Below are 24,480 nucleotides of genomic sequence, written 5' to 3'. Positions count from 1 at the left end.
AATTTGTAAATCATCCGAATTGGCGTCTATATGTTTAGAAATGTTTTAAAATTGATATGGTTTGCACAAATATTTTTTTGAATTGATCTCTAAATGCAACGAGAGACAGTACGGTAAGTTTACTGCAATTTATAGAATATGTATTATATATTGTATCTGCTTATATATGGGGTATTTTCTATAAATTCAGTTAATTTGTTTGCAATTTAACTGTGAGGTTGGCATGACAATGACTTAGGTCAAATATACAAGCAACGTCGGCAACTTTTCAATCGCTTTTTCCAACTTTGCACACTGTTTTTTAGCATTTCACAGTCAAATCATTTATCGATTTTGAATAGATTCTTTTTCTTTTAACTGTGGGGTTTAGTAGACAGCCACTTTGTCGTATTTACATACATCTATCAGCTTTCCATTTACTTTTCACAAATTTACAGGATCCTCGCACCGGATTAAAGCTACCTTTACCGTATACATTCTAAAAGATTTGAGTGAAATTATAAATTTCTTTGGACATAAAAACATTTTATTATTATTCTACAAAAAGTTTCTTTACACTCACAAAACAAGAAATAAAATAAAATGAGTGACACAAAATAAAACAAATCGTTCGGTGATTTGGTCAGTTGGTCTTGGTACTTGACACTCCAGATGAAGCTTAAAAATTCTCAAAAGCTAATCACATGATCACAGAGCTCCAGATATACATGTATGTTGAATTTGTTCTGAATTTTCAGCACCTTAAGGTTTGGAAATATTCAAAAAATAAATTTATTCCACCTGTATTTTTCGTATTTGACCTATGACCTTTACTTGCTTCAGATGACAATTCGAGGCTGGTTTGCGAGGATTTTCGTCGCTTTTTTGAACTTTTACCTACAAGTTTCGAAAATACAACCACTTAGGTCAAATTTCAAAACAACGCTAGCAACTTTTAACTTTACACAACTTTGTACACTTTTTCTTAACTTTTATACATTCGATTGGTATGGCCGTCTGTTTATATATATATATATATTGGGGATACTTTTAATCAACTTTGGAGTAATTTTTCTAACTTCTAACTGCAGTGTCGGTAGGTGGATCACATTTGCAATCAAATCTACCAACATTTTTACACATTGTTTGCTATTTCCTAACTTTTTACATTGAGCTCGTAATACAGTTTGTTAACTCATGTGGAACATTCGCTCGATTTGAATAGATGTTTAAACTTTCAACTGCAGGGTTTGGTAGACAACCACTTTGATCGTATTTGCATCCAAATCTACAAACTTTCCAACTAATTTTCAAAACTTTGCAGGATCTTTGCTGCAAAATATTGTGATTGTCTGAATTTTGATACACAGCAATTTATTGGGCTGCAAATACAGAATGTATTGAGCAATATCCATTTGAATAGTTACAGGAACTTCATAAACATTGTAGGGTCCCTGTAGACTATATAAAATATAGTGAAACAGGATAGACACACACTCACTGGACAGGATCCACAGGATAGACACACACTCACTGGACAGGATCCACAGGATAGACACACACTCACTGGACAGGATCCACAGGATAGACACACACTCACTGGACAGGATCCACAGGATAGACACACACTCACTGGACAGGATCCACAGGATAGACACACACTCACTGGACAGGATCCACAGGATAGACACACACTCACTGGACAGGATCCACAGGATAGACACACACTCACTGGACAGGATCCACAGGATAGACACACACTCACTGGACAGGATCCACAGGATAGACACACACTCACTGGACAGGATCCACAGGATAGACACACACTCACTGGACAGGATCCACAGGATAGACACACACTCACTGGACAGGATCCACAGGATAGACACACACTCACTGGACAGGATCCACAGGATAGACACACACTCACTGGACAGGATCCACAGGATAGACACACACTCACTGGACAGGATCCACAGGATAGACACACACTCACTGGACAGGATCCACAGGATAGACACACACTCACTGGACAGGATCCACAGGATAGACACACACTCACTGGACAGGATCCACAGGATAGACACACACTCACTGGACAGGATCCACAGGATAGACACACACTCACTGGACAGGATCCACAGGATAGACACACACTCACTGGACAGGATCCACAGGATAGACACACACTCACTGGACAGGATCCACAGGATAGACACACACTCACTGGACAGGATCCACAGGATAGACACACACTCACTGGACAGGATCCACAGGATAGACACACACTCACTGGACAGGATCCACAGGATAGACACACACTCACTGGACAGGATCCACAGGATAGACACACACTCACTGGACAGGATCCACAGGATAGACACACACTCACTGGACAGGATCCACAGGATAGACACACACTCACTGGACAGGATCCACAGGATAGACACACACTCACTGGACAGGATCCACATGAATCCTGTGATATTACTAGTAAAAAAAACACACAAGCAACTTCATTGATTTGATGCATGTTTTATTTCCTGGCATATTCAATGCACAAGACTGCTTTACAAAGTAAAATGCCAGCACAGAGCAAGATTTAGAGATAGATATATATATATATAGAACAGCGCACACATGGAGCAATGACTGGAAGCAAACTCACTATAAATATGGAGTAACATATATTATGCTAAATACACAATTGTTATATCATATATATTGTATTATACTCTGTACAGTGATTTGTTACTTTCTAAATTATGATTACAACAAGAGATTAATAGTTCTTATCTAGACAGGACCCATGGTATATATTTGGTGTTAAAGAAAATGAAAATGAACTACATTCACAAAAGTTATGTAGAGTGAATGCAGTTACTGATGTAAATATGGAAAGCCGGTGAGGGGAAGTATGGACAGTGACTTGGGAAATGTTTGAGAGGTGGATAGGTAGAAGAGTATATAGGTGCAACAGAAGACAATAGGTTAGAAGTGTTGACAGGTGCAACAGAAAACAATAGGTTAGAAGCGTTGACAGGTGCAACAGAAGACAATAGGTTAGAAGTGTTGACAGGTGCAACAGAAGACAATAGGTTAGAAGCGTTGACAGGTGTATCAGAAGACAATAGGTTAGAAGCATTGACAGGTGCAACAGAAGACAATAGGTTAGAAGCCTTGACAGGTGCAACAGAAGACAATAGGTTAGAAGCGTTGACAGGTGTATCAGAAGATGCTACTCTAGAAGAGCAGATGGGTACAACAGGAGAAAGATAGATGCACCAGAAGATAATGGACTAGAAGAGTAGACATGTGCATCAGGAGCCAGAAGGATAGAACTGAGTGGACAGGTGGTTAGGAGATGCGAGTTCACATAAACATCAGAAGACAATGGGTTATGACAATTAAAAGAATAGAAATGTGCATCAGAAAATAAGTGTTATTAAAAAAGAGTGACATTGAAATATAATTGGTGGAGAAGATTGGTTGTTGGTCAGAGTATAATTTTGGAGAGATGCATGAACAGAGAGAAAGACGCTGCAGTTACTGATTTGTAGAACATTTGTGCGTGAAACCAAGCTCATACAAAATACAAAAGCTAAAAAAAAATCATACAATAGACTGAATCATTCTTAGTTCCCATTATTTTTGTATAAGTATTTTTAATAATGAATTGACTTGTATTAATGCCCTTCATATAATCTAAAAGTCATTGCATGTTAAAATTAATGGTACTGGTCATGCTTTAATCTGAATCCCATTCACATACACAAGAGACAAATTGTATTGTCAAACCTGGACTGACTTGATTTTAAGTGTTTTTTGTTTCACAAAATTTTCCCAAAAGTCCCTGTTTAAGTGAGAACAACCAATAGTAATTGAAGAGATTTAAATTAATTTAATTTGAATGAATAAGACAGAGAATGTGATATTAGGATGCCAGCAGTAGCACCCTCTGCAAATTATTGAGATGAAAATGATTTTTGATGAACATAGACTACATCAGTAACACTGTGATAGAATCAGCTGTGATTTTATACTACCAGGAAACCTATGATGTCATAACAACATTGTGTTGTAACTGGCAATGAGGTGATGTCATCATTCACTATGTTACAATGTCAATTTGATCTCTGGAGTGTAATATCAGGGGAGCAGTGATATTATTTGGCGAATTGTGATGTCATCTGGAGCGTTGTGATGTCATCAATAATGCAGCAATATGAGTGTGCAATAAAACATGCATAAAGATGCCTTCATAACAAAAACTGATGTAAAAAAAAACAACATATAAAATATATACACGAAATGATTACCAAAAATGCATAGAAAATGAACAATAACCCTAAAATGTTAGCAAATATTCTGCAGTTCAATGGTATCTGCCAACCTGTCAGCAAATTATCCACTACATTATAGTGCTGATATATCTACTAAAATGTCCGCAAAGATTCCATTTATACGAATACTAAAAGTAGCGTTAGCCAACTTGTTGGCAAAGATTCCACTAATCCAATTATTTGATATGTAACAGCGCAGAAATGTTTTCCAACATGCTCGCAAATAAGTTTCTAATATACATCTGTAACCACTGAAAACTCTGAAAAGTTTTCATCAGCATTCTGCAATGTGAATTTGCCAACATGTTAAGGTAAAACACTGTGTTTAAACAAACTAAAAAAATACATATGTTAGTGAGAATAAATAAATTAAATAAATAAAAACAATCCACATTTTAATTATTCTGAACATTGCAAGAGCTGCTTACCCTGGTATATGTTTGTTTGTTAGTTGACAATATTACTCACATGTGAAAAAAGGTAACTGCGATAATAAAATTATTCTGCTCTAGCGCTGCAATGCATTTTGGGTAAACTCTGCACCTCCTCTGCACAAATCATTGAAACAGGAATAACTGAATTTTCTTGACACATTTTGTCAGTAAATTGAAATGCGAGCATATTTATATATATATATTTATAGTATAGTCAGTATATTGCACAACATATATTAAAAATTTAACATTATCACAAAACAGCACCAAGATACTGAATGCACTCACTGCTGGGGTAAATATGTACGCTTACCATAAAAAACTTTTACATCAAAAACCTGACAAGCTTACAATAAAACTAAAAGCGTCAGTCATTTCGCTGTGACACATTTATATTGGGTCTGTTTAAAATACAACCTTTCTCTAATTCGAGTGCGCTACATGACGATTAGGATGCTTTAAAACGGAAAAGTTGTCATCTGTGAATGAGGTACACAGACGAGTGTCAGATTACAAACCAACATCTACCCATGAGCCTTTGCATTTTAAGCGTAGACCGTCGATTAAGACTCAATTCCTGTGCAGTCAAAGGTGACTAGCCCTCCAATTTAAAGCAAGCAAGCTAAAACTATGACCAATTTAGAATATATTTTTTCTAACAACTGCAGAAACTACACTGCCTGCTTTTTACGATGCAGTTTTTATCAATATCAGTTATCTATCAAGTTGTAAATCATATACCCTCCCCCCTTGCATCAGTGAAATCAATCCCAAAACTGCTATGTCACTTTCATTCCATCATGTAATAGTTTTTTTTCCTCAAAATATAAAAATTTCTAGTTAGACATTCATCCAATCAAATATTGTGATTCTGATTAACATAACAATAGTAAGCCCACTTAGCTTAATAGTATTAAAACAGAATTTCATGACTCGAAATGATCAAGAACAAAGCCTAGGTATTTGTTGAACAGAACCACTGTTTAGATGTGTATTTTGGCAATTAACATAATAAATACTAACAAGCTAAATGGTCTAAAACAAAACCTCACCCAATCAGCAGATGTTTTTGTTCATAATTAGCATAAGTAAGTAGTTACACACAGAAATTCATCCAATCAGCATATGTCACTAGAATCAACATAACAGACCTCCCTAGCTCAGTACTTATATTAGGCAATTAGTGATAATTATAACTATATTTGTGATATTTCAAGCTCAGTGAATGCACATAATGTGAATTTTGAAAAAAAACAACTACTACATGCAAAATGATGGAATTGAGAGGAGTATAAATATTAAACTAAACTTTGTCTGTACATTTATCAACACATTCTGCTAACAGTGAACTCTCTCCTAACAATCAAGAAGAAGAAACACAAACAACTTTATAAGATTACATAATACTGTTAATAGGTCAACACCACATACATACGTTTCATGTGTAAGCACAACATGTACACATTTAGAGTATACTCCCAGGCAAGTCGGTAAAACAAAATCCAATTCGAAATGAAAATTTATACATATTCAGCGAATTCTTGGCGATTGAGCATCGAGAGATAGTAAGAAGTTTTAGTTGTTATTTATCAGGAAGAATACTTGAGTGTTTCTTGCACATTTTTCATGTTAAAATTATCTATTTTGGTTTGCCTTAAGTACACAACAAGAAAATAACAATATGATATGAATTGGTATCTTCAAGAAAAATATGTGATTCAGTGTAATTTAAACATCAAATATCACAGGGAGTATTAGTTTACATAACTAAAGTACAGGGAAAACAATCCTTCTGTATACTAGTTTTAAAATTTCTTAAAAGGTTTCAGATCTGTCATAAATACAAGTTACACAGAGCTGATCTATGCTATATATATTACAACAATATCGTCAGTCCGAATTCATAGAGGAAGTCATGTCAGTTTCGGTTTTTGTAAATATTAAATCTTGACTTGGGTGGCTCTTCTTCTTGATAATTTAGATCTGATAAGTAAAGAATACATAAAGTTAAAAAAAACATACATATATAATCAAATTAAATCATGCCAGCATCTCAAAAAATATACCTGTAAAATTCATCGAGTTACTATATACTAGTAGTATATTATGAAATCAAATTGATATTTTATTGTAACCACAAGGATATAGTTGACAACAGAAATGGCAATGCTGGCAGATATGGTCACCTCATATAAATTTTCTTTAATTTAGAATGATGACCATTCTTATAAGTTGCAAAGTCTAGTAAAAAAACATGGCTGTGATGTCAAAGTGACATAGTTCTGTGAAAGCATGCTGATCAATCAATTTTATAACAGTTTTTAAAAAATGCTGATACTTAGTGAATAGATTGTGTAATGCTTCACACACTCATAAGTGATAAACAAAATTGCACAGACCAAATTTTGGAGATACATCATAATGTAATATTACTTTATATGGAATACAGAGTTAATAAAATAAGAAAACAAAACAAAACATGACTGGTTGAATTGGAAGATTACTTTTTTCAACTCAAGATAATGAAACAATGTGTCAGGAAAGTTGAACAAATCAAATAAATTTGACTTAGAAATTAGAAACTGTTCAACAAAGGTAAATCAGCAAAAAATATTGCTAAAAATGTGGTCTAAAAGTGTTCACTGTAGGCAGGTGGCCACTAGCACAGGTTTGAATGTGGTCTATTAAGTGTTCACTGTAGGCAGGTGGCCACGAGCACAGGTTTGAATGTGGTCTAAAAGTGTTCACTGTAGGCAGGTGGCCACTAGCACAGGTTTGAATGTGGTCTAAAAGTGTTCACTGTAGGCAGGTGGCCACTAACACAGGTTTGAATGTGGTCTAAAAGTGTTCACTGTAGGCAGGTGGCCACTAGCACAGGTTTGAATGTGGTCTAAAAGTGTTCACTGTAGGCAGGTGGTCACTAGCACAGGTTTAAATGTGGTCTAAAAGTGGTCACTGTAGGCAGGTGGCCACTAGCACAGGTTTGAATGTGGTCTAAAAGTGTTCACTGTAGGCAGGTGGCCACTAGCACAGGTTTGAATGTGGTCTAAAAGTGGTCACTGTAGGCATGTGGCCACTAGCACAGGTTTGAATGTGGTCTAAAAGTGTTCACTGTAGGCAGGTGGCCACTAGCACAGGTTTGAATGTGGTCTAAAAGTGGTCACTGTAGGCAGGTGGCCACTAGCACAGGTTTGAATGTGGTCTAAAAGTGGTCACTGTAGGCAGGTGGCCACTAGCACAGGTTTGAATGTGGTCTAAAAGTGTTCACTGTAGGCAGGTGGCCACTAGCACAGGTTTGAATGTGGTCTAAAAGTGTTCACTGTAGGCAGGTGGCCACTAGCACAGGTTTAAATGTGGTCTAAAAGTGTTCACTGTAGGCAGGTGGCCACTAGCACAGGTTTGAATGTGGTCTAAAAGTGTTCACTGTAGGCAGGTGGCCACTAGCACAGGTTTGAATGTGGTCTAAAAGTGTTCACTGTAGGCAGGTGGCCACTAGCACAGGTTTGAATGTGGTCTAAAAGTGGTCACTGTAGGCAGGTGGCCACTAGCACAGGTTTGAATGTGGTCTAAAAGTGGTCACTGTAGGCAGGTGGCCACTAGCACAGGTTTGAATGTGGTCTAAAAGTGTTCACTGTAGGCAGGTGGCCACTAGCACAGGTTTGAATGTGGTCTAAAAGTGTTCACTGTAGGCAGGTGGCCACTAGCACAGGTTTGAATGTGGTCTAAAAGTGTTCACTGTAGGCAGGTGGCCACTAGCACAGGTTTGAATGTAGTCTAAAAGTGTTCACTGTAGGCAGGTGGCCACTAGCACAGGTTTGAATGTGGTCTAAAAGTGTTCACTGTAGGCAGGTGGCCACTAGCACAGGTTTGAATGTGGTCTAAAAGTGTTCACTGTAGGCAGGTGGCCACTAGCACAGGTTTGAATGTGGTCTAAAAGTGTTCACTGTAGGCAGGTGGCCACTAGCACAGGTTTGAATGTGGTCTAAAAGTGTTCACTGTAGGCAGGTGGCCACTAGCACAGGTTTGAATGTGGTCTAAAAGTGTTCACTGTAGGCAGGTGGCCACTAGCACAGGTTTGAATGTACTTGACTGTACTGTACAAGTGAAGGAAAATGAACACTGATATGAAGAAAACAACATTGACTGTTACTTTACCTGATGGATCCAGCAAGAAGGGGATTAAATGCATACAACCAATCATGTACTTCTTTATCACTGCCAGTTTGTAAGAGGAAGCCACGGAACTTAGTACATACAGAAAATGTGTTAGGAGTCTAAAGAAAAAAAAAATGAGATCTTGTCAAAGTGACCTACTATATGTATGAATTTCTTCAGCTCATGACTTTGATACAGTTCTAACATAGCTTAATTGTTTTCATCAATTATCACAGGAGTCATAGTCTAAAGTATATTTCTTGAACAGACGTGAGTAAATCAATAAAATTTGTAAAACGAACATCATCATTTCAATTGGATATTATAGAGTGAAATGTTAAGTACAAGTCGTCAAGCCTCAGTTCAGAGAACCTTTTACAAGATCTTTGGATATATTGACATACACTGTCTTTGAGGTTAAAAACGGCCTATTAGTAGTGAACAGGTAAGGTTGACACAGTACAATACAATAAATAAATAAACAAATGCATCACGTCTTTCCTTGTATATGAGAGCTCCACCTGTATGCAGTTATCCAGATGCATGCATATTTAATAGCAAGGCTGCTCCTTCCGCATATAATAGTTTCTTGGGCCTTACAGCCTTGTTTGAGAATGAAAACGTTGCAAACGCATTACAGCCTTTGATTAAATCATTTAAGTTAATAAAAAACATTAGGCAAGAGAGACTATTGACAGCCTACTATTTAAACACAAAAAGGAGCTTTTGTGAAAATAAACCTGCACAGTTTTTCATTAAGTCTGATCAATGCCTGGAGCCAACAATACAAGAAATCATGTTCAAATTGTTAAAACTGACCTTCAACATAGCTTGTTGGTCCTCACTATACAAGATTTGAGCAGTTGCTAAATTGATGAGTCCACGCTCTACTGGATCTTTTTCATGTCCGTAAATAAAAACATACGGACGTCGCACCACAACATATCGGCGATTCCAACCACTCACTTTTTCTTCTAAGAAATTTAAGTAACCTTTTCTTGAAACAATAGGGCTGTGGAGCAAATTATACACAAACAAACAAATAAAATAATTAGTTGTTTCTTTGCTTCAAAATAGAAAGTCAATATGGGTTTCCAAAAATAACTTGCATATAGGCATAAAGGTATGTAAATGATTGTGTTTTTTTTCATGACATGTGACTGCATTCTGACCAATCAGCATGATGATTTCAAACATTAAAGATACAAGCGATTCAAAATAATTTTTTGAAAAAAACTTGCAGTATCACTTATAAAACTTTATTTTTCAGACAAATTTATGTAAATTTTACCAGTTCCAAAAGTATGGTGAAACTTTGTAGCAATGTAGACAAAGTCTAATCAAATCTTAAAATTCTGTTTCATACATAATCATACATCATACATAATTAAATAAGATAATTAAAGATGGTATTTATGGTTGTCCTGACTTCTGTTGAATATATTTTATATATTTTTAATGAAACAATGCTTCACCTATCAAAATAGTTCAAAATTTCACATTTCAGGGACATTTATTTTCAAGTGTTTTTTCGCTTTTATTTAATAGGTTTATGAGAATAGCTTTATATCATAGAGTTTCCAATGATTCAAAGTGAATTTTGACAAGATTGACAACATTCACAGATTTACTCAGTCAGTGTTGCAGGTATTGCCGACTTTAACCTATAAATTTTTACCTGACCCTGACTTCTTCAACCTCTGGCACAAACATAGCTGGTTTCTTGATGTCACTTTTACGTCTGGTATCAATAGACTCAGCATCCGGCGATGCAGTATCCTTCACTGGTGACAAACACCTCAAATCTGGTTGCGTGGCACTTTTCCGTATCGGTTCCGGAGTGCCAAAAGGTGAGCTTCTCGGGGTAGGTAATTTCGGCATCGGTTCAATAGGTTCATATTCTTCTGGAGTCTGTATCAGGATTTCATCATCAATGTCAATTTCAGTTATCTAAAAATTATTCATACAGTGCAAAAACACGTACACACACATACATATATATAGAAGATAAAATAGAGATAGAGAGGAAGGGAAATTATAAAATGAGAGAAGTGTTAGTGAGAGAGATGAGAAATTAATGATGTAACCAGCAATGATATCATGTAGGTGTGAAATAAGTTTGATCCAAATTCAAATTTCTACATAGCAAGTTACTCTATATTATATGCAATGCTTTTTAAAATAGAAATTAAATTTTTCCACTACTGAGTATGTTAGTGAACATATACGCAAAGCATTATGGGAGAGAAATTCAAATTTTCCATTACTGAGTATGTGACTGCACATATATGGGAGAGAAATTCAAATTTTCTATTACTGGGTATGTTACTGAACATATACACAAAGCATTATGGAAGAGAAATTCAAATTTTCTATTACTGAATATGTTACTGAACATATACACAAAGCATTATGGGAGAGAAATTCAAATTTTCTATTACTGAGTATGTTACTGAACATATACACAAAGCATTATGGGAGAGAAATTCAAATTTTCCATTACTGAGTATGTGACTGCACATATATGGGAGCGAAATTCAAATTTTCTATTACTGAATATGTTACTGAACATATACACAAAGCATTATGGGAGAGAAATTCAAATTTTCCATTACTGAGTACGTTACTGAACATATACACAAAGCATTATGGAAGAGAAATTCAAATTTTCTATTACTGAATATGTTACTGAACATATACACAAAGCATTATGGGAGAGAAATTCAAATTTTCTATTACTGAGTATGTTACTGCACATATATGGGAGAGAAATTCAAATTTTCTATTACTGAGTATGTTACTGAACATATACACAAAGCATTATGGAAGAGAAATTCAAATTTTCTATTACTGAATATGTTACTGAACATATACACAAAGCATTATGGGAGAGAAATTCAAATTTTCCATTACTGAGTATGTTACTGAACATATACACAAAGCATTATGGAAGAGAAATTCAAATTTTCTATTACTGAATATGTTACTGAACATATACACAAAGCATTATGGGAGAGAAATTCAAATTTTCCATTACTGAGTACGTTACTGAACATATACACAAAGCATTATGGAAGAGAAATTCAAATTTTCTATTACTGAATATGTTACTGAACATATACACAAAGCATTATGGGAGAGAAATTCAAATTTTCTATTACTGAGTATGTTACTGCACATATATGGGAGAGAAATTCAAATTTTCTATTACTGAGTATGTTACTGAACATATACACAAAGCATTATGGAAGAGAAATTCAAATTTTCTATTACTGAATATGTTACTGAACATATACACAAAGCATTATGGGAGAGAAATTCAAATTTTCTATTACTGAGTATGTTACTGCACATATATGGGAGAGAAATTCAAATTTTCTATTACTGAGTATGTTACTGAACATATACACAAAGCATTATGGAAGAGAAATTCAAATTTTCTATTACTGAATATGTTACTGAACATATACACAAAGCATTATGGGAGAGAAATTCAAATTTTCCATTACTGAGTATGTGACTGCACATATATGGGAGAGAAATTCAAATTTTCTATTACTGAGTATGTTACTGAACATATACACAAAGCATTATGGAAGAGAAATTCAAATTTTCTATTACTGAATATGTTACTGAACATATACACAAAGCATTATGGGAGAGAAATTCAAATTTTCTATTACTGAGTATGTTACTGAACATATACACAAAGCATTATGGGAGAGAAATTCAAATTTTCCATTACTGAGTATGTGACTGCACATATATGGGAGCGAAATTCAAATTTTCTATTACTGAGTATGTTACTGAACATATACACAAAGCATTATGGAAGAGAAATTCAAATTTTCTATTACTGAATATGTTACTGAACATATACACAAAGCATTATGGGAGAGAAATTCAAATTTTCTATTACTGAGTATGTTACTGAACATATACACAAAGCATTATGAAAGAGAAATTCAAATTTTCTATTACTGAATATGTTACTGAACATATACACAAAGCATTATGGGAGAGAAATTCAAATTTTCTATTACTGAGTATGTGACTGAACATATACACAAAGCATTATGGGAGAGAAATTCAAATTTTCCATTACTGAGTATGTTACTGAACATATACACAAAGCATTATGGGAGAGAAATTCAAATTTTCTATTACTGAGTATGTTACTGAACATATACACAAAGCATTATGGGAGAGAAATTCAAATTTTCCATTACTGAGTATGTTACTGAACATATACACAAAGCATTATGGGAGAGAAATTCAAATTTTCTATTACTGAGTATGTTACTGAACATATACACAAAGCATTATGGGAGAGAAATTCAAATTTTCTATTACTGAGTATGTGACTGAACATATACACAAAGCATTATGGGAGAGAAATTCAAATTTTCCATTACTGAGTATGTTACTGAACATATACACAAAGCATTATGGGAGAGAAATTCAAATTTTCCATTACTGAGTATGTTACTGAACATATACACAAAGCATTATGGGAGAGAAATTCAAATTTTCTATTACTGAGTATGTGACTGAACATATACACAAAGCATTATGGGAGAGAAATTCAAATTTTCCATTACTGAGTATGTTACTGAACATATACACAAAGCATTATGGGAGAGAAATTCAAATTTTCTATTACTGAGTATGTTACTGAACATATACACAAAGCATTATGGGAGAGAAATTCAAATTTTCCATTACTGAGTATGTTACTGAACATATACACAAAGCATTATGGGAGAGAAATTCAAATTTTCTATTACTGAGTATGTTACTGAACATATACACAAAGCATTATGGGAGAGAAATTCAAATTTTCCATTACTGAGTATGTTACTGAACATATACACAAAGCATTATGGGAGAGAAATTCAAATTTTCCATTACTGAGTATGTTACTGAACATATACACAAAGCATTATGGGAGAGAAATTCAAATTTTCTATTACTGGGTATGTTACTGAATATATACACAAAGCATTATGGGAGAGAAATTCAAATTTTCTATTACTGGGTATGTTACTGAACATATACACAAAGCATTATGGGAGAGAAATTCAAATTTTCTATTACTGGGTATGTTACTGAATATATACACAAAGCATTATGGGAGAGAAATTCAAATTTTCTATTACTGGGTATGTTACTGAATATATACACAAAGCATTATGGGAGAGAAATTCAAATTTTCTATTACTGGGTATGTTACTGAACATATACACAAAGCATTATGGGAGAGAAATTCAAATTTTCTATTTACTGGGTATGTTACTGAACATATACACAAAGCATTATGGGAGAGAAATTCAAATTTTCTATTACTGAGTATGTTACTGAACATATACACAAAGCATTATGGGAGAGAAATTCAAATTTTCTATTACTGGGTATATACACAAAGCATTATGGGAGAGAAATTCAAATTTTCTATTACTGAGTATGTTACTGAACATATACACAAAGCATTATGGGAGAGAAATTCAAATTTTCCATTACTGAGTATGTTACTGAACATATACACAAAGCATTATGGGAGAGAAATTCAAATTTTCTATTACTGGGTATGTTACTGAACATATACACAAAGCATTATGGGAGAGAAATTTAAATTTTCTATTACTGAGTATGTTACTGAACATATACACAAAGCATTATGGGAGAGAAATTCAAATTTTCTATTACTGGGTATGTTACTGAACATATACACAAAGCATTATGGGAGAGAAATTCAAATTTTCTATTTACTGGGTATGTTACTGAACATATACACAAAGCATTATGGGAGAGAAATTCAAATTTTCTATTACTGGGTATGTTACTGAACATATACACAAAGCATTATGGGAGAGAAATTCAAATTTTCTATTTACTGGGTATGTTACTGAACATATACACAAAGCATTATGGGAGAGAAATTCAAATTTTCTATTACTGAGTATGTTACTGAACATATACACAAAGCATTATGGGAGAGAAATTCAAATTTTCTATTACTGGGTATGTTACTGAACATATACACAAAGCATTATGGGAGAGAAATTTAAATTTTCTATTACTGGGTATGTTACTGAACATATACACAAAGCATTATGGGAGAGAAATTCAAATTTTCTATTACTGGGTATGTTACTGAATATATACACAAAGCATTATGGGAGAGAAATTCAAATTTTCTATTACTGGGTATGTTACTGAACATATACACAAAGCATTATGGGAGAGAAATTCAAATTTTCTATTACTGGGTATGTTACTGAATATATACACAAAGCATTATGGGAGAGAAATTCAAATTTTCTATTACTGAGTATGTTACTGAACATATACACAAAGTATTATGGGAGAGAAATTCAAATTTTCTATTACTGGGTATATACACAAAGCATTATGGGAGAGAAATTCAAATTTTCTATTACTGAGTATATACACAAAGCATTATGGGAGAGAAATTCAAATTTTCTATTACTGGGTATGTTACTGAACATATACACAAAGCATTATGGGAGAGAAATTCAAATTTTCTATTACTGGGTATGTTACTGAACATATACACAAAGCATTATGGGAGAGAAATTCAAATTTTCTATTACTGGGTATGTTACTGAACATATACACAAAGCATTATGGGAGAGAAATTCAAATTTTCTATTACTGGGTATGTTACTGAACATATACACAAAGCATTATGGGAGAGAAATTCAAATTTTCCATTACTGAGTATGTTACTGAATATATACACAAAGCATTATGGGAGAGAAATTCAAATTTTCTATTACTGGGTATGTTACTGAATATATACACAAAGCATTATGGGAGAGAAATTCAAATTTTCTATTACTGAGTATGTTACTGAACATATACACAAAGCATTATGGGAGAGAAATTCAAATTTTCTATTACTGGGTATGTTACTGAACATATACACAAAGCATTATGGGAGAGAAATTCAAATTTTCTATTACTGGGTATGTTACTGAACATATACACAAAGCATTATGGGAGAGAAATTCAAATTTTCTATTACTGAGTATGTTACTGAATATATACACAAAGCATTATGGGAGAGAAATTCAAATTTTCTATTACTGGGTATGTTACTGAATATATACACAAAGCATTATGGGAGAGAAATTCAAATTTTCTATTACTGGGTATGTTACTGAACATATACACAAAGCATTATGGGAGAGAAATTCAAATTTTCTATTACTGGGTATGTTACTGAATATATACACAAAGCATTATGGGAGAGAAATTCAAATTTTCTATTACTGAGTATGTTACTGAACATATACACAAAGTATTATGGGAGAGAAATTCAAATTTTCTATTACTGGGTATATACACAAAGCATTATGGAAGAGAAATTCAAATTTTCTATTACTGAGTATATACACAAAGCATTATGGGAGAGAAATTCAAATTTTCTATTACTGGGTATGTTACTGAACATATACACAAAGCATTATGGGAGAGAAATTCAAATTTTCTATTACTGGGTATGTTACTGAACATATACACAAAGCATTATGGGAGAGAAATTCAAATTTTCTATTACTGGGTATGTTACTGAACATATATGGGAGAGAAATTCAAATTTTCTATTACTGAGTATGTTACTGAACATATACACAAAGCATTATGGGAGAGAAATTCAAATTTTCTATTACTGGGTATGTTACTGAACATATACACAAAGCATTATGGGAGAGAAATTCAAATTTTCTATTACTGGGTATGTTACTGAACATATACACAAAGCATTATGGGAGAGAAATTCACATTTTTGCACAACTGAGCACAGATACATTTTGGTGTATGAAATACATTTTTGGAGAGAAGTATTGTAACCTTGGAAAGCCACTCAAACAAATGTAAGTTTTTTGTAATGTTTTAACACATTAGGATTCATATCCAAATTAATAAAAAAATGTTTCAACTGTTTCATCTATGTCACAGAGAAATTACCGTTGTCTTGAGATTTGAAAAAATAATTCACCAAAATGCAAAATTTTCCGGTGACACAATTTTATTTTTCAGTTCCGGTATTCTACTGAATTTAACTCATAAAAATGAAACCATAAAGAAGATGACATATAATCATCAATTTAGGTAAAATCTTAGTAATAAATCTTATCCTATATTTTAAATTTCTTAATTATAATAACATACTATGATACACAAGACACAAATAAACGTCACAATGTAACTTTACATGCACTTCTATTCAAAAATCAGACAACCCTGACAAGGTTCAGTACTAAGTCAAGGTTGTTTAAATTTGCATAGGATTTTCTAACTACAAAAGCATCATCAATAGAATTAAACTGAACTATAAAGTGATGAGAGTTTATAATTTTGCCAGTTGTGAATATACTGTAAAATGACTAATTTTCACTGGGTTTAAATTTCGCTGATTTACCATTTCAGGCATATTCAATGGGTATTAAATTCACGGTTTTAACATTTAGATAATGTGTTTTATGCTCAAATTGACATATTCACTGGGTTTTAATTTAGCGCATTTTCCATTCAGCGAAATAAGCAAAATTAAAAACCTTTGAATAATTAAGTCTTTTACAGTATTGTATGACCTCAAGGTCGAGAAAAAATGTTGTGCAAATCACAGCTTTTTCTCACTTTTTTTTCGTCAGAAAGATTTTAGTTTTCATAAAAATCAAACTAAAAGCACAAATTTAATGTAAATCTTAGAATAAAAACAAAAAGTTCCCACATGCACCGATATTGGAAAACAATTTTTTTTCCCGGGACACCATTGTGGGGTTACTGAATGAATAATGTCAGAGATTTATGAACAGACTGCCAAGAAGGCAAGAAGAGATAGTGGTTAAGTGCTGAAAAAACACCCACATACACAATGCATGCAATTAAATCTTCTTAGAAACTTACATACAACATTTTTTGTGTGGAAACATAACCCAGTTCATCAGTGACTTAATTTGCATATAACTTTTGACCCACCTTCAATTCTGGCGCCTGTGGTGCGACATTCCCTTGCATCATCAACTTCAAACACTTTGTAATTAATTCTTTTTCTTTACTTTCATTCTCATCAGTCTTTTCACTGCCATCATTAACTTTTTCATCAGGAGTTGGGGGTTCAAATGTTCGGTTGTCAGGTGTTACCGGGGTCTCAAGTTCATCTCCATTATTCGGAAGTGCATTTAGACATGGAAGATTTTTACTTTCTTGTTGTAACTTATCTTTCAGTAGAAGTAAATGACGTGCCTTTTCAACCTAACAAATGTATATTTAAATAATTATGAATATTTACATTAAGTACAATAAAATAATTTCAAAAACAACTCACCTGACATTAAAATAATCTGCCCAACAGTTTTAGAGAATAAGATAAATTTGGTAAAATGTAAACAACAAAACAAAAGGCAAATTAGTTGCTATCAATCAAGATCATGTTCATATTGAAATTGTGGTTCTCTTGTGATTGAGGCATGAGTTAAGTATTTAATGCATGTTTTATTGTATTGGTCATTTATAACTAGTACTGTACGAGCTCTATTAGAAGCACATTTCCAATAGAAGCACATATAAACCAATGTTGTATATAGAATCATAAAAACATCTGTGTAATTTACTAAGTGCATATGCTTTAACAGAGTAAATATGGCATATTTAATTTAGAGAATCATGCTGTAGGACACTTTCTAAATATAAAACTGTATGCTTTTACAAAAATTATACAAAAATTATAATCCAAGATGTATTCTCATAGAACTTGTGATTATCTAAACAACTTTTCATGATCACATAGGCTTGTCAACTCCCAGAGAAGTCCTGGGAGCAAGCACAAAGTTACTGCTTGTGATAACTTGTACTAAGTACTAATATTCCTACTAAAACATTGCATGGTTTAACCATGGATGTGGCACAACAGACAAGCCACTAAGTAATTGTTCTTCTGAGATGTTCAGATTTGAGGTTCAACTGTAAATTGCTACTTATTTCCAGGCTCTACTTACTGTAATTCTTTAGAACATGACAAACATGACATACCTCTTCCAGTCTTGTCAGCTTTTCCAGTTCCCATTGATGTTCTAGAATTAACGAATCACCACGTGGTCTCCAACCCTGTAAGTTCTCCTCACCACGTACGTAGGTACCTGACGTATCAACCACCTTGCGTAATCTTCTTGCAGTCCCTGATACAACAATATCAGATATGAGTAACCTCTATACCTACCTTACTATAAAGTGAATATTACAGTAGGATAGATAGATAGCATTCACCTAAATTTTATTAAAGTTTCTCAATGAATTTAGCCACTCTGAGAAACATTCCTCTTTAAATGCATACATACATCAGGCCCAAACAAATGGATGTTTTTTTTTATTCTGATTTTGTCATTAAATTGATGATTTTTTCCCAAAACTGAATTTTCGAAAACTGACATGCATGTTCACAAGAAATATTTATTTGGGGATGGGGCCATACGTATTCAAATTCACCTGATTCGTTTTTTAGTGCTAAATTTGCTTAGAAGATTTCTGAAGAAAGGAACTACATTTCTACTATTTTATATAGACATAGATTGTAACAATGTAACATGCATTCATCAAATGTTATCTACACTGTGAGTCATGCATCTATAATTACCTAAAACTACCAAGATATACTAATGAGCTGTATTGAAGTATATTGACGTCAGTTTTCTTATACACAATACTTTGACTGTCAATCTAAAACTCCCTGGGATACAAGAAAGCTGTGCCACTATAGCATTCAAATGCTAACATTTAGATTCATTCTGTATGGGTTAACAAAAATTATGCTACTAGTTATCGTAGCCTACCAATATTGTATCACAATAGTTGCTACTAGTCATTCTAACCTACTAATATTGTATTACAATAGTTGCTACTAGTTATTCTAACCTACTAATATTGTATCACAATAGTTGCTACGAGTCATTCTAATCTACTAATATTGTATTACAATAGTTGCTACTAGTTATCCTAACCTACCAATATTGTATCACAATAATTGCTACTAGTCATTCTAACCTACCAATATTTATCACAATAGTTGCTACTAGTCATTCTAACATACTAATATTGTATTACAATAGTTGCTACTAGTTATTCTAACCTACCAATAGTGTATCACAATGGTTGGCACTAGTTATCCCAGCCTACAAATACTGTATTTAACTGGTTGCTACTAGTCATTCTAACCTACTAATACTGTATCACAATAGTTGCTACTAGTCATTCTAACCTACAAATACTGTATTACAATGGTTGCTACTAGTTATCCTAAGCTACTAATATTGTATTACAATGGTTGCTACTAGTTATCCTAAGCTACTAATATTGTATTACAATAGTTGCTACCAATTATTCTAACCTACTAATATTGTATTACAATAGTTGCTACTAGTTATCCTAACCTACTAATATTGTATCACAATGGTTGTTACTAGTTATTATAACCAACCAATGTTGTATCATGATTATTCTACTAATTATTCAAACTGACCAAAACTGCATCACAATGATTGCTTGTAGTTATTCTAACCTACCACTATTATATCACAGTGGATGCTAGTAATTACACTAACCAACTAATGCTGTATCACAATGATTTCTACTAGTTATCTTAAGCAACCAATGTTGTATATCAGAATAGTTGTTACTAGTTATCCTAAGCTACCAATATTGCAATTATTTTATACTGGTTGTTTAAACTGACCAAAACTGCATCACATTGGTTGCTACTAGTTACCATACAATGATAATGCTGAACCATGATAGTTGTTGGTCAGTCTATGATATTTGCTAGTTATATGATAGACGCTAGTTATATGCTAGTTATAACTTATGATAGTTTCCAGTTATCATATGACAGTTAGTAGTTTTTATTTGATAGTTATCCTATATTGCAAAGTAAAATTAACTTTATCCAAGTGGCTCCCGGTTTTGTGTTATTGTTCACACCTATAATTTCATTGTATTAGTTATGCAAAGCTGGTAACACTGTTTCACAATGTTGGTTACTTGTTACCCTGAGCTTGCAATACTGTAGTTATTATTTGGTTACATCATTATTGAAAACTTTTTAACATTATATCCCAAGATGATATCATACCAATGCTTGTTGCTAGTTACCCTGAGTTGGACACAATGTGCAAGGGTTCAAAGCTAGTTATCTTGTGCTTATAACATAATTGTTATTGCTAGTTATATTTTGACAACACTCTACACAAAGCTGGTTGCTAGTCACCCTAAAATTACAACACTGGTCGCTAGACACCTGAAACTGAAAACACTATATCACAATGCTGGTTGCTATTTACCCTGAAATGGCAACACTATACAACAATGTTATAGTTGTGTTGTCAAATACTTTATCTGGAGTGATGAAAATGACAAATTGTATGTTTATGAGTAAAAACAGACTTACACATATTTAAAAGTTAATTACAAATACCAGGAATTTATTAGTTATAGAAGGCCTCACAGACATACACCATATACATTGTATGGTTATTCCAAAGTGTTTTATTGATAAATTTACACAATTTAATACAAGACATAAGAATCAGAGACACAGCATATACAAGTAGACATTATTTAATGTATGCCCAAGGTTAAAGGTTAGTTATATAGGCATGCAATAAAACAAATTGAACCAAGATGGTCTAATATACATGAAAGAGAAGTGTATGCCTAGTATCCAATGAAGGTTTAAGGTCAAAGGTCAACATGTGCCTATGTGCGTCACAACTGTACACAACTACATAGCAGGACTAAAGCCAAATCATGCAAGGGATGGTAGACCATCTAGAGTTGAACTAAAATGTAACATTGCCTTACCGCTGCTTTTAGATGGTGAGTTGCTTGCTGGATTGGAAGATTCCAGCATTTCCCGAATGTCATAATAGCTATGAGACCTGCCTATGTAATATTAATCAAAGCCAATCCCAGCAGCGAGCAAAAAAAGGAAAAGTTGGATGTGGAAAATAAGTATAAAACGGCAAAGAAACTAACACCAAAGAAATAAAGAAAGTTAGCATAAACCCTTTGTTCTTGGCAAGCTGATTATGGTGAGACCATAATGCACTAAAGTATATTTAAATATAATAGCAATAAAAGAACATGCAACTGGTGATACATGTGACTTACATAATCATGATAATAATAATCATAATAAAAAAAACATAAATATATTAACTATGAACAAACATGGTGATACACTGCAAGACAAACAAAAGATATCCAAAATCCAGGATAAACCATATGACAGACAAGATGACAAATCCTAGACAAAGTGCGAAGAACCAAGAGGGTGACAGATGGAATGAAATATCCAGTGACATATTCAGTAACACTGACACATGAAAATGACAGATGATCTGACAGATGGGGTAATATACCAAGTGACAGATGGTGTGATATACCAAGTGACAGATGGTGTGATATACCAAGTGACAGATGGTGTGATATACCATGTGACAGATGGTGTGATATACCATGTGACAGATGGTGTGATATACCATGTGACAGATGGTGTGATATACCATGTGACAGATGGTGTGATATACCATGTGACAGATGGTGTGATATACCATGTGACAGATGGTGTGATATACCATGTGACAGATGGTGTGATATACCATGTGACAGATGGGGTGATATACCATGTGACAGATGGGGTGATATACCATGTGACAGATGGGGTGATATACCATGTGACAGATGGTGCGATATACCATGTGACAGATGGTGTGATATACCATGTGACAGACGGGGTGATATACCATGTGACAGATGGGGTGATATACCATGTGACAGATGGTGTGATATACCATGTGACAGATGGTGTGATATACCATGTGACAGATGGTGTGATATACCATGTGACAGATGGTGTGATATACCATGTGACAGATGGTGTGATATACCATGTGACAGATGGGGTGATATACCATGTGACAGATGGTGTGATATACCATGTGACAGATGGTGTGATATACCATGTGACAGATGGTGTGATATACCATGTGACAGATGGGGTGATATACCATGTGACAGATGGGGTGATATACCATGTGACAGATGGGGTGATATACCATGTGACAGATGGTGTGATATACCAAGTGACAGATGGGGTGATATACCATGTGACAGATGGGGTGATATACCATGTGACAGATGGGGTGATATACCATGTGACAGATGGTGTGATATACCATGTGACAGATGGTGTGATATACCATGTGACAGATGGTGTGATATACCATGTGACAGATGGTGTGATATACCATGTGACAGATGGGGTGATATACCATGTGACAGATGGGGTGATATACCATGTGACAGATGGTGTGATATACCATGTGACAGATGGGGTGATATACCATGTGACAGATGGGGTGATATACCATGTGACAGATGGTGTGATATACCATGTGACAGATGGGGTGATATACCATGTGACAGATGGTGTGATATACCATGTGACAGATGGGGTGATATACCAAGTGACAGATGGGGTGATATACCATGTGACAGATGGTGTGATATACCATGTGACAGATGGGGTGATATACCATGTGACAGATGGTGTGATATACCATGTGACAGATGGTGTGATATACCATGTGACAGATGGGGTGATATACCATGTGACAGATGGGGTGATATACCAAGTGACAGATGGGGTGATATACCATGTGACAGATGGTGTGATATACCATGTGACAGATGGGGTGATATACCATGTGACAGATGGGGTGATATACCATGTGACAGATGGGGTGATATACCATGTGACAGATGGTGTGATATACCATGTGACAGATGGTGTAATATACCATGTGACAGATGGGGTGATATACCATGTGACAGATGGTGTGATATACCATGTGACAGATGGTGTGATATACCATGTGACAGATGGGGTGATATACCATGTGACAGATGGGGTGATATACCAAGTGACAGATGGGGTGATATACCATGTGACAGATGGTGTGATATACCATGTGACAGATGGGGTGATATACCATGTGACAGATGGGGTGATATACCATGTGACAGATGGGGTGATATACCATGTGACAGATGGTGTGATATACCATGTGACAGATGGGGTGATATACCATGTGACAGATGGGGTGATATACCATGTGACAGATGGGGTGATATACCATGTGACAGATAAGTTTGTATACCAAGTGCAACAAGTGGGTGATATACCCAGTGATAGATGGGGTGATGTACCCAGTGACAGATGGGTTGATATACCCAACAACTTAGGGGGTGATATACCCAGTAACAGATGGGTTGATAGACACTCAGTTACACAGGGGTGATACACTCAGTTACAAATGTGAGGATATACCACCCAGTTACAGAAAAAGTGAAATAGCCAGTAACAAATGGGATGTTATACAAAGTGAAAGATGGAATGATATACCTTTAAATTGGGACATACAAAACATATATGGCATCCATTGTTGATTCTATTATACCTAGTTGACGCGAGAAGGGCTCAAACAAAG

The 24,480-nt window shown here is 34.3% G+C and overlaps 1 protein-coding gene across 15 annotated transcripts in view; it reads right to left on the bottom strand.

The window, feature by feature from the left end:
• Nucleotides 1–2,498: 2,498 nt before the first annotated feature.
• The window catches only part of LOC100377533 (kinesin-like protein KIF1A), a 111,687-nt gene continuing 89,705 nt past the window's right edge, over nucleotides 2,499–24,480 (bottom strand). For 9 of the 15 annotated variants that reach the window (XM_078011998.2, XM_085490404.1, XM_085490406.1 and 6 more), the window contains 7 exons: nucleotides 21,791–21,871; nucleotides 18,971–19,116; nucleotides 17,918–18,193; nucleotides 10,590–10,861; nucleotides 9,731–9,923; nucleotides 8,912–9,030; nucleotides 2,499–6,739 (listed from right to left, as the gene is read on the bottom strand). In XM_078011998.2, the coding sequence (XP_077868124.1) occupies nucleotides 6,697–6,739; nucleotides 8,912–9,030; nucleotides 9,731–9,923; nucleotides 10,590–10,861; nucleotides 17,918–18,193; nucleotides 18,971–19,116; nucleotides 21,791–21,871 (1,130 nt within the window). In that variant the 3' untranslated portion in view covers nucleotides 2,499–6,696. The remainder of the gene's footprint in view (nucleotides 6,740–8,911; nucleotides 9,031–9,730; nucleotides 9,924–10,589; nucleotides 10,862–17,917; nucleotides 18,194–18,970; nucleotides 19,117–21,790; nucleotides 21,872–24,480) is intronic. The other 6 variants (XM_085490412.1, XM_085490413.1, XM_085490414.1 and 3 more) reach the window with 2 other exon arrangements.

Source organism: Saccoglossus kowalevskii, chromosome 15, assembly GCF_978046115.1.
Source record: "Saccoglossus kowalevskii chromosome 15, keSacKowa6.1, whole genome shotgun sequence".
NCBI classification, from domain to species: Eukaryota; Metazoa; Hemichordata; class Enteropneusta; family Harrimaniidae; genus Saccoglossus; species Saccoglossus kowalevskii.
The sequence above is the reverse complement of the archived record's forward strand: the minus strand, read 5'-3'. Positions and strand labels throughout refer to the sequence as shown.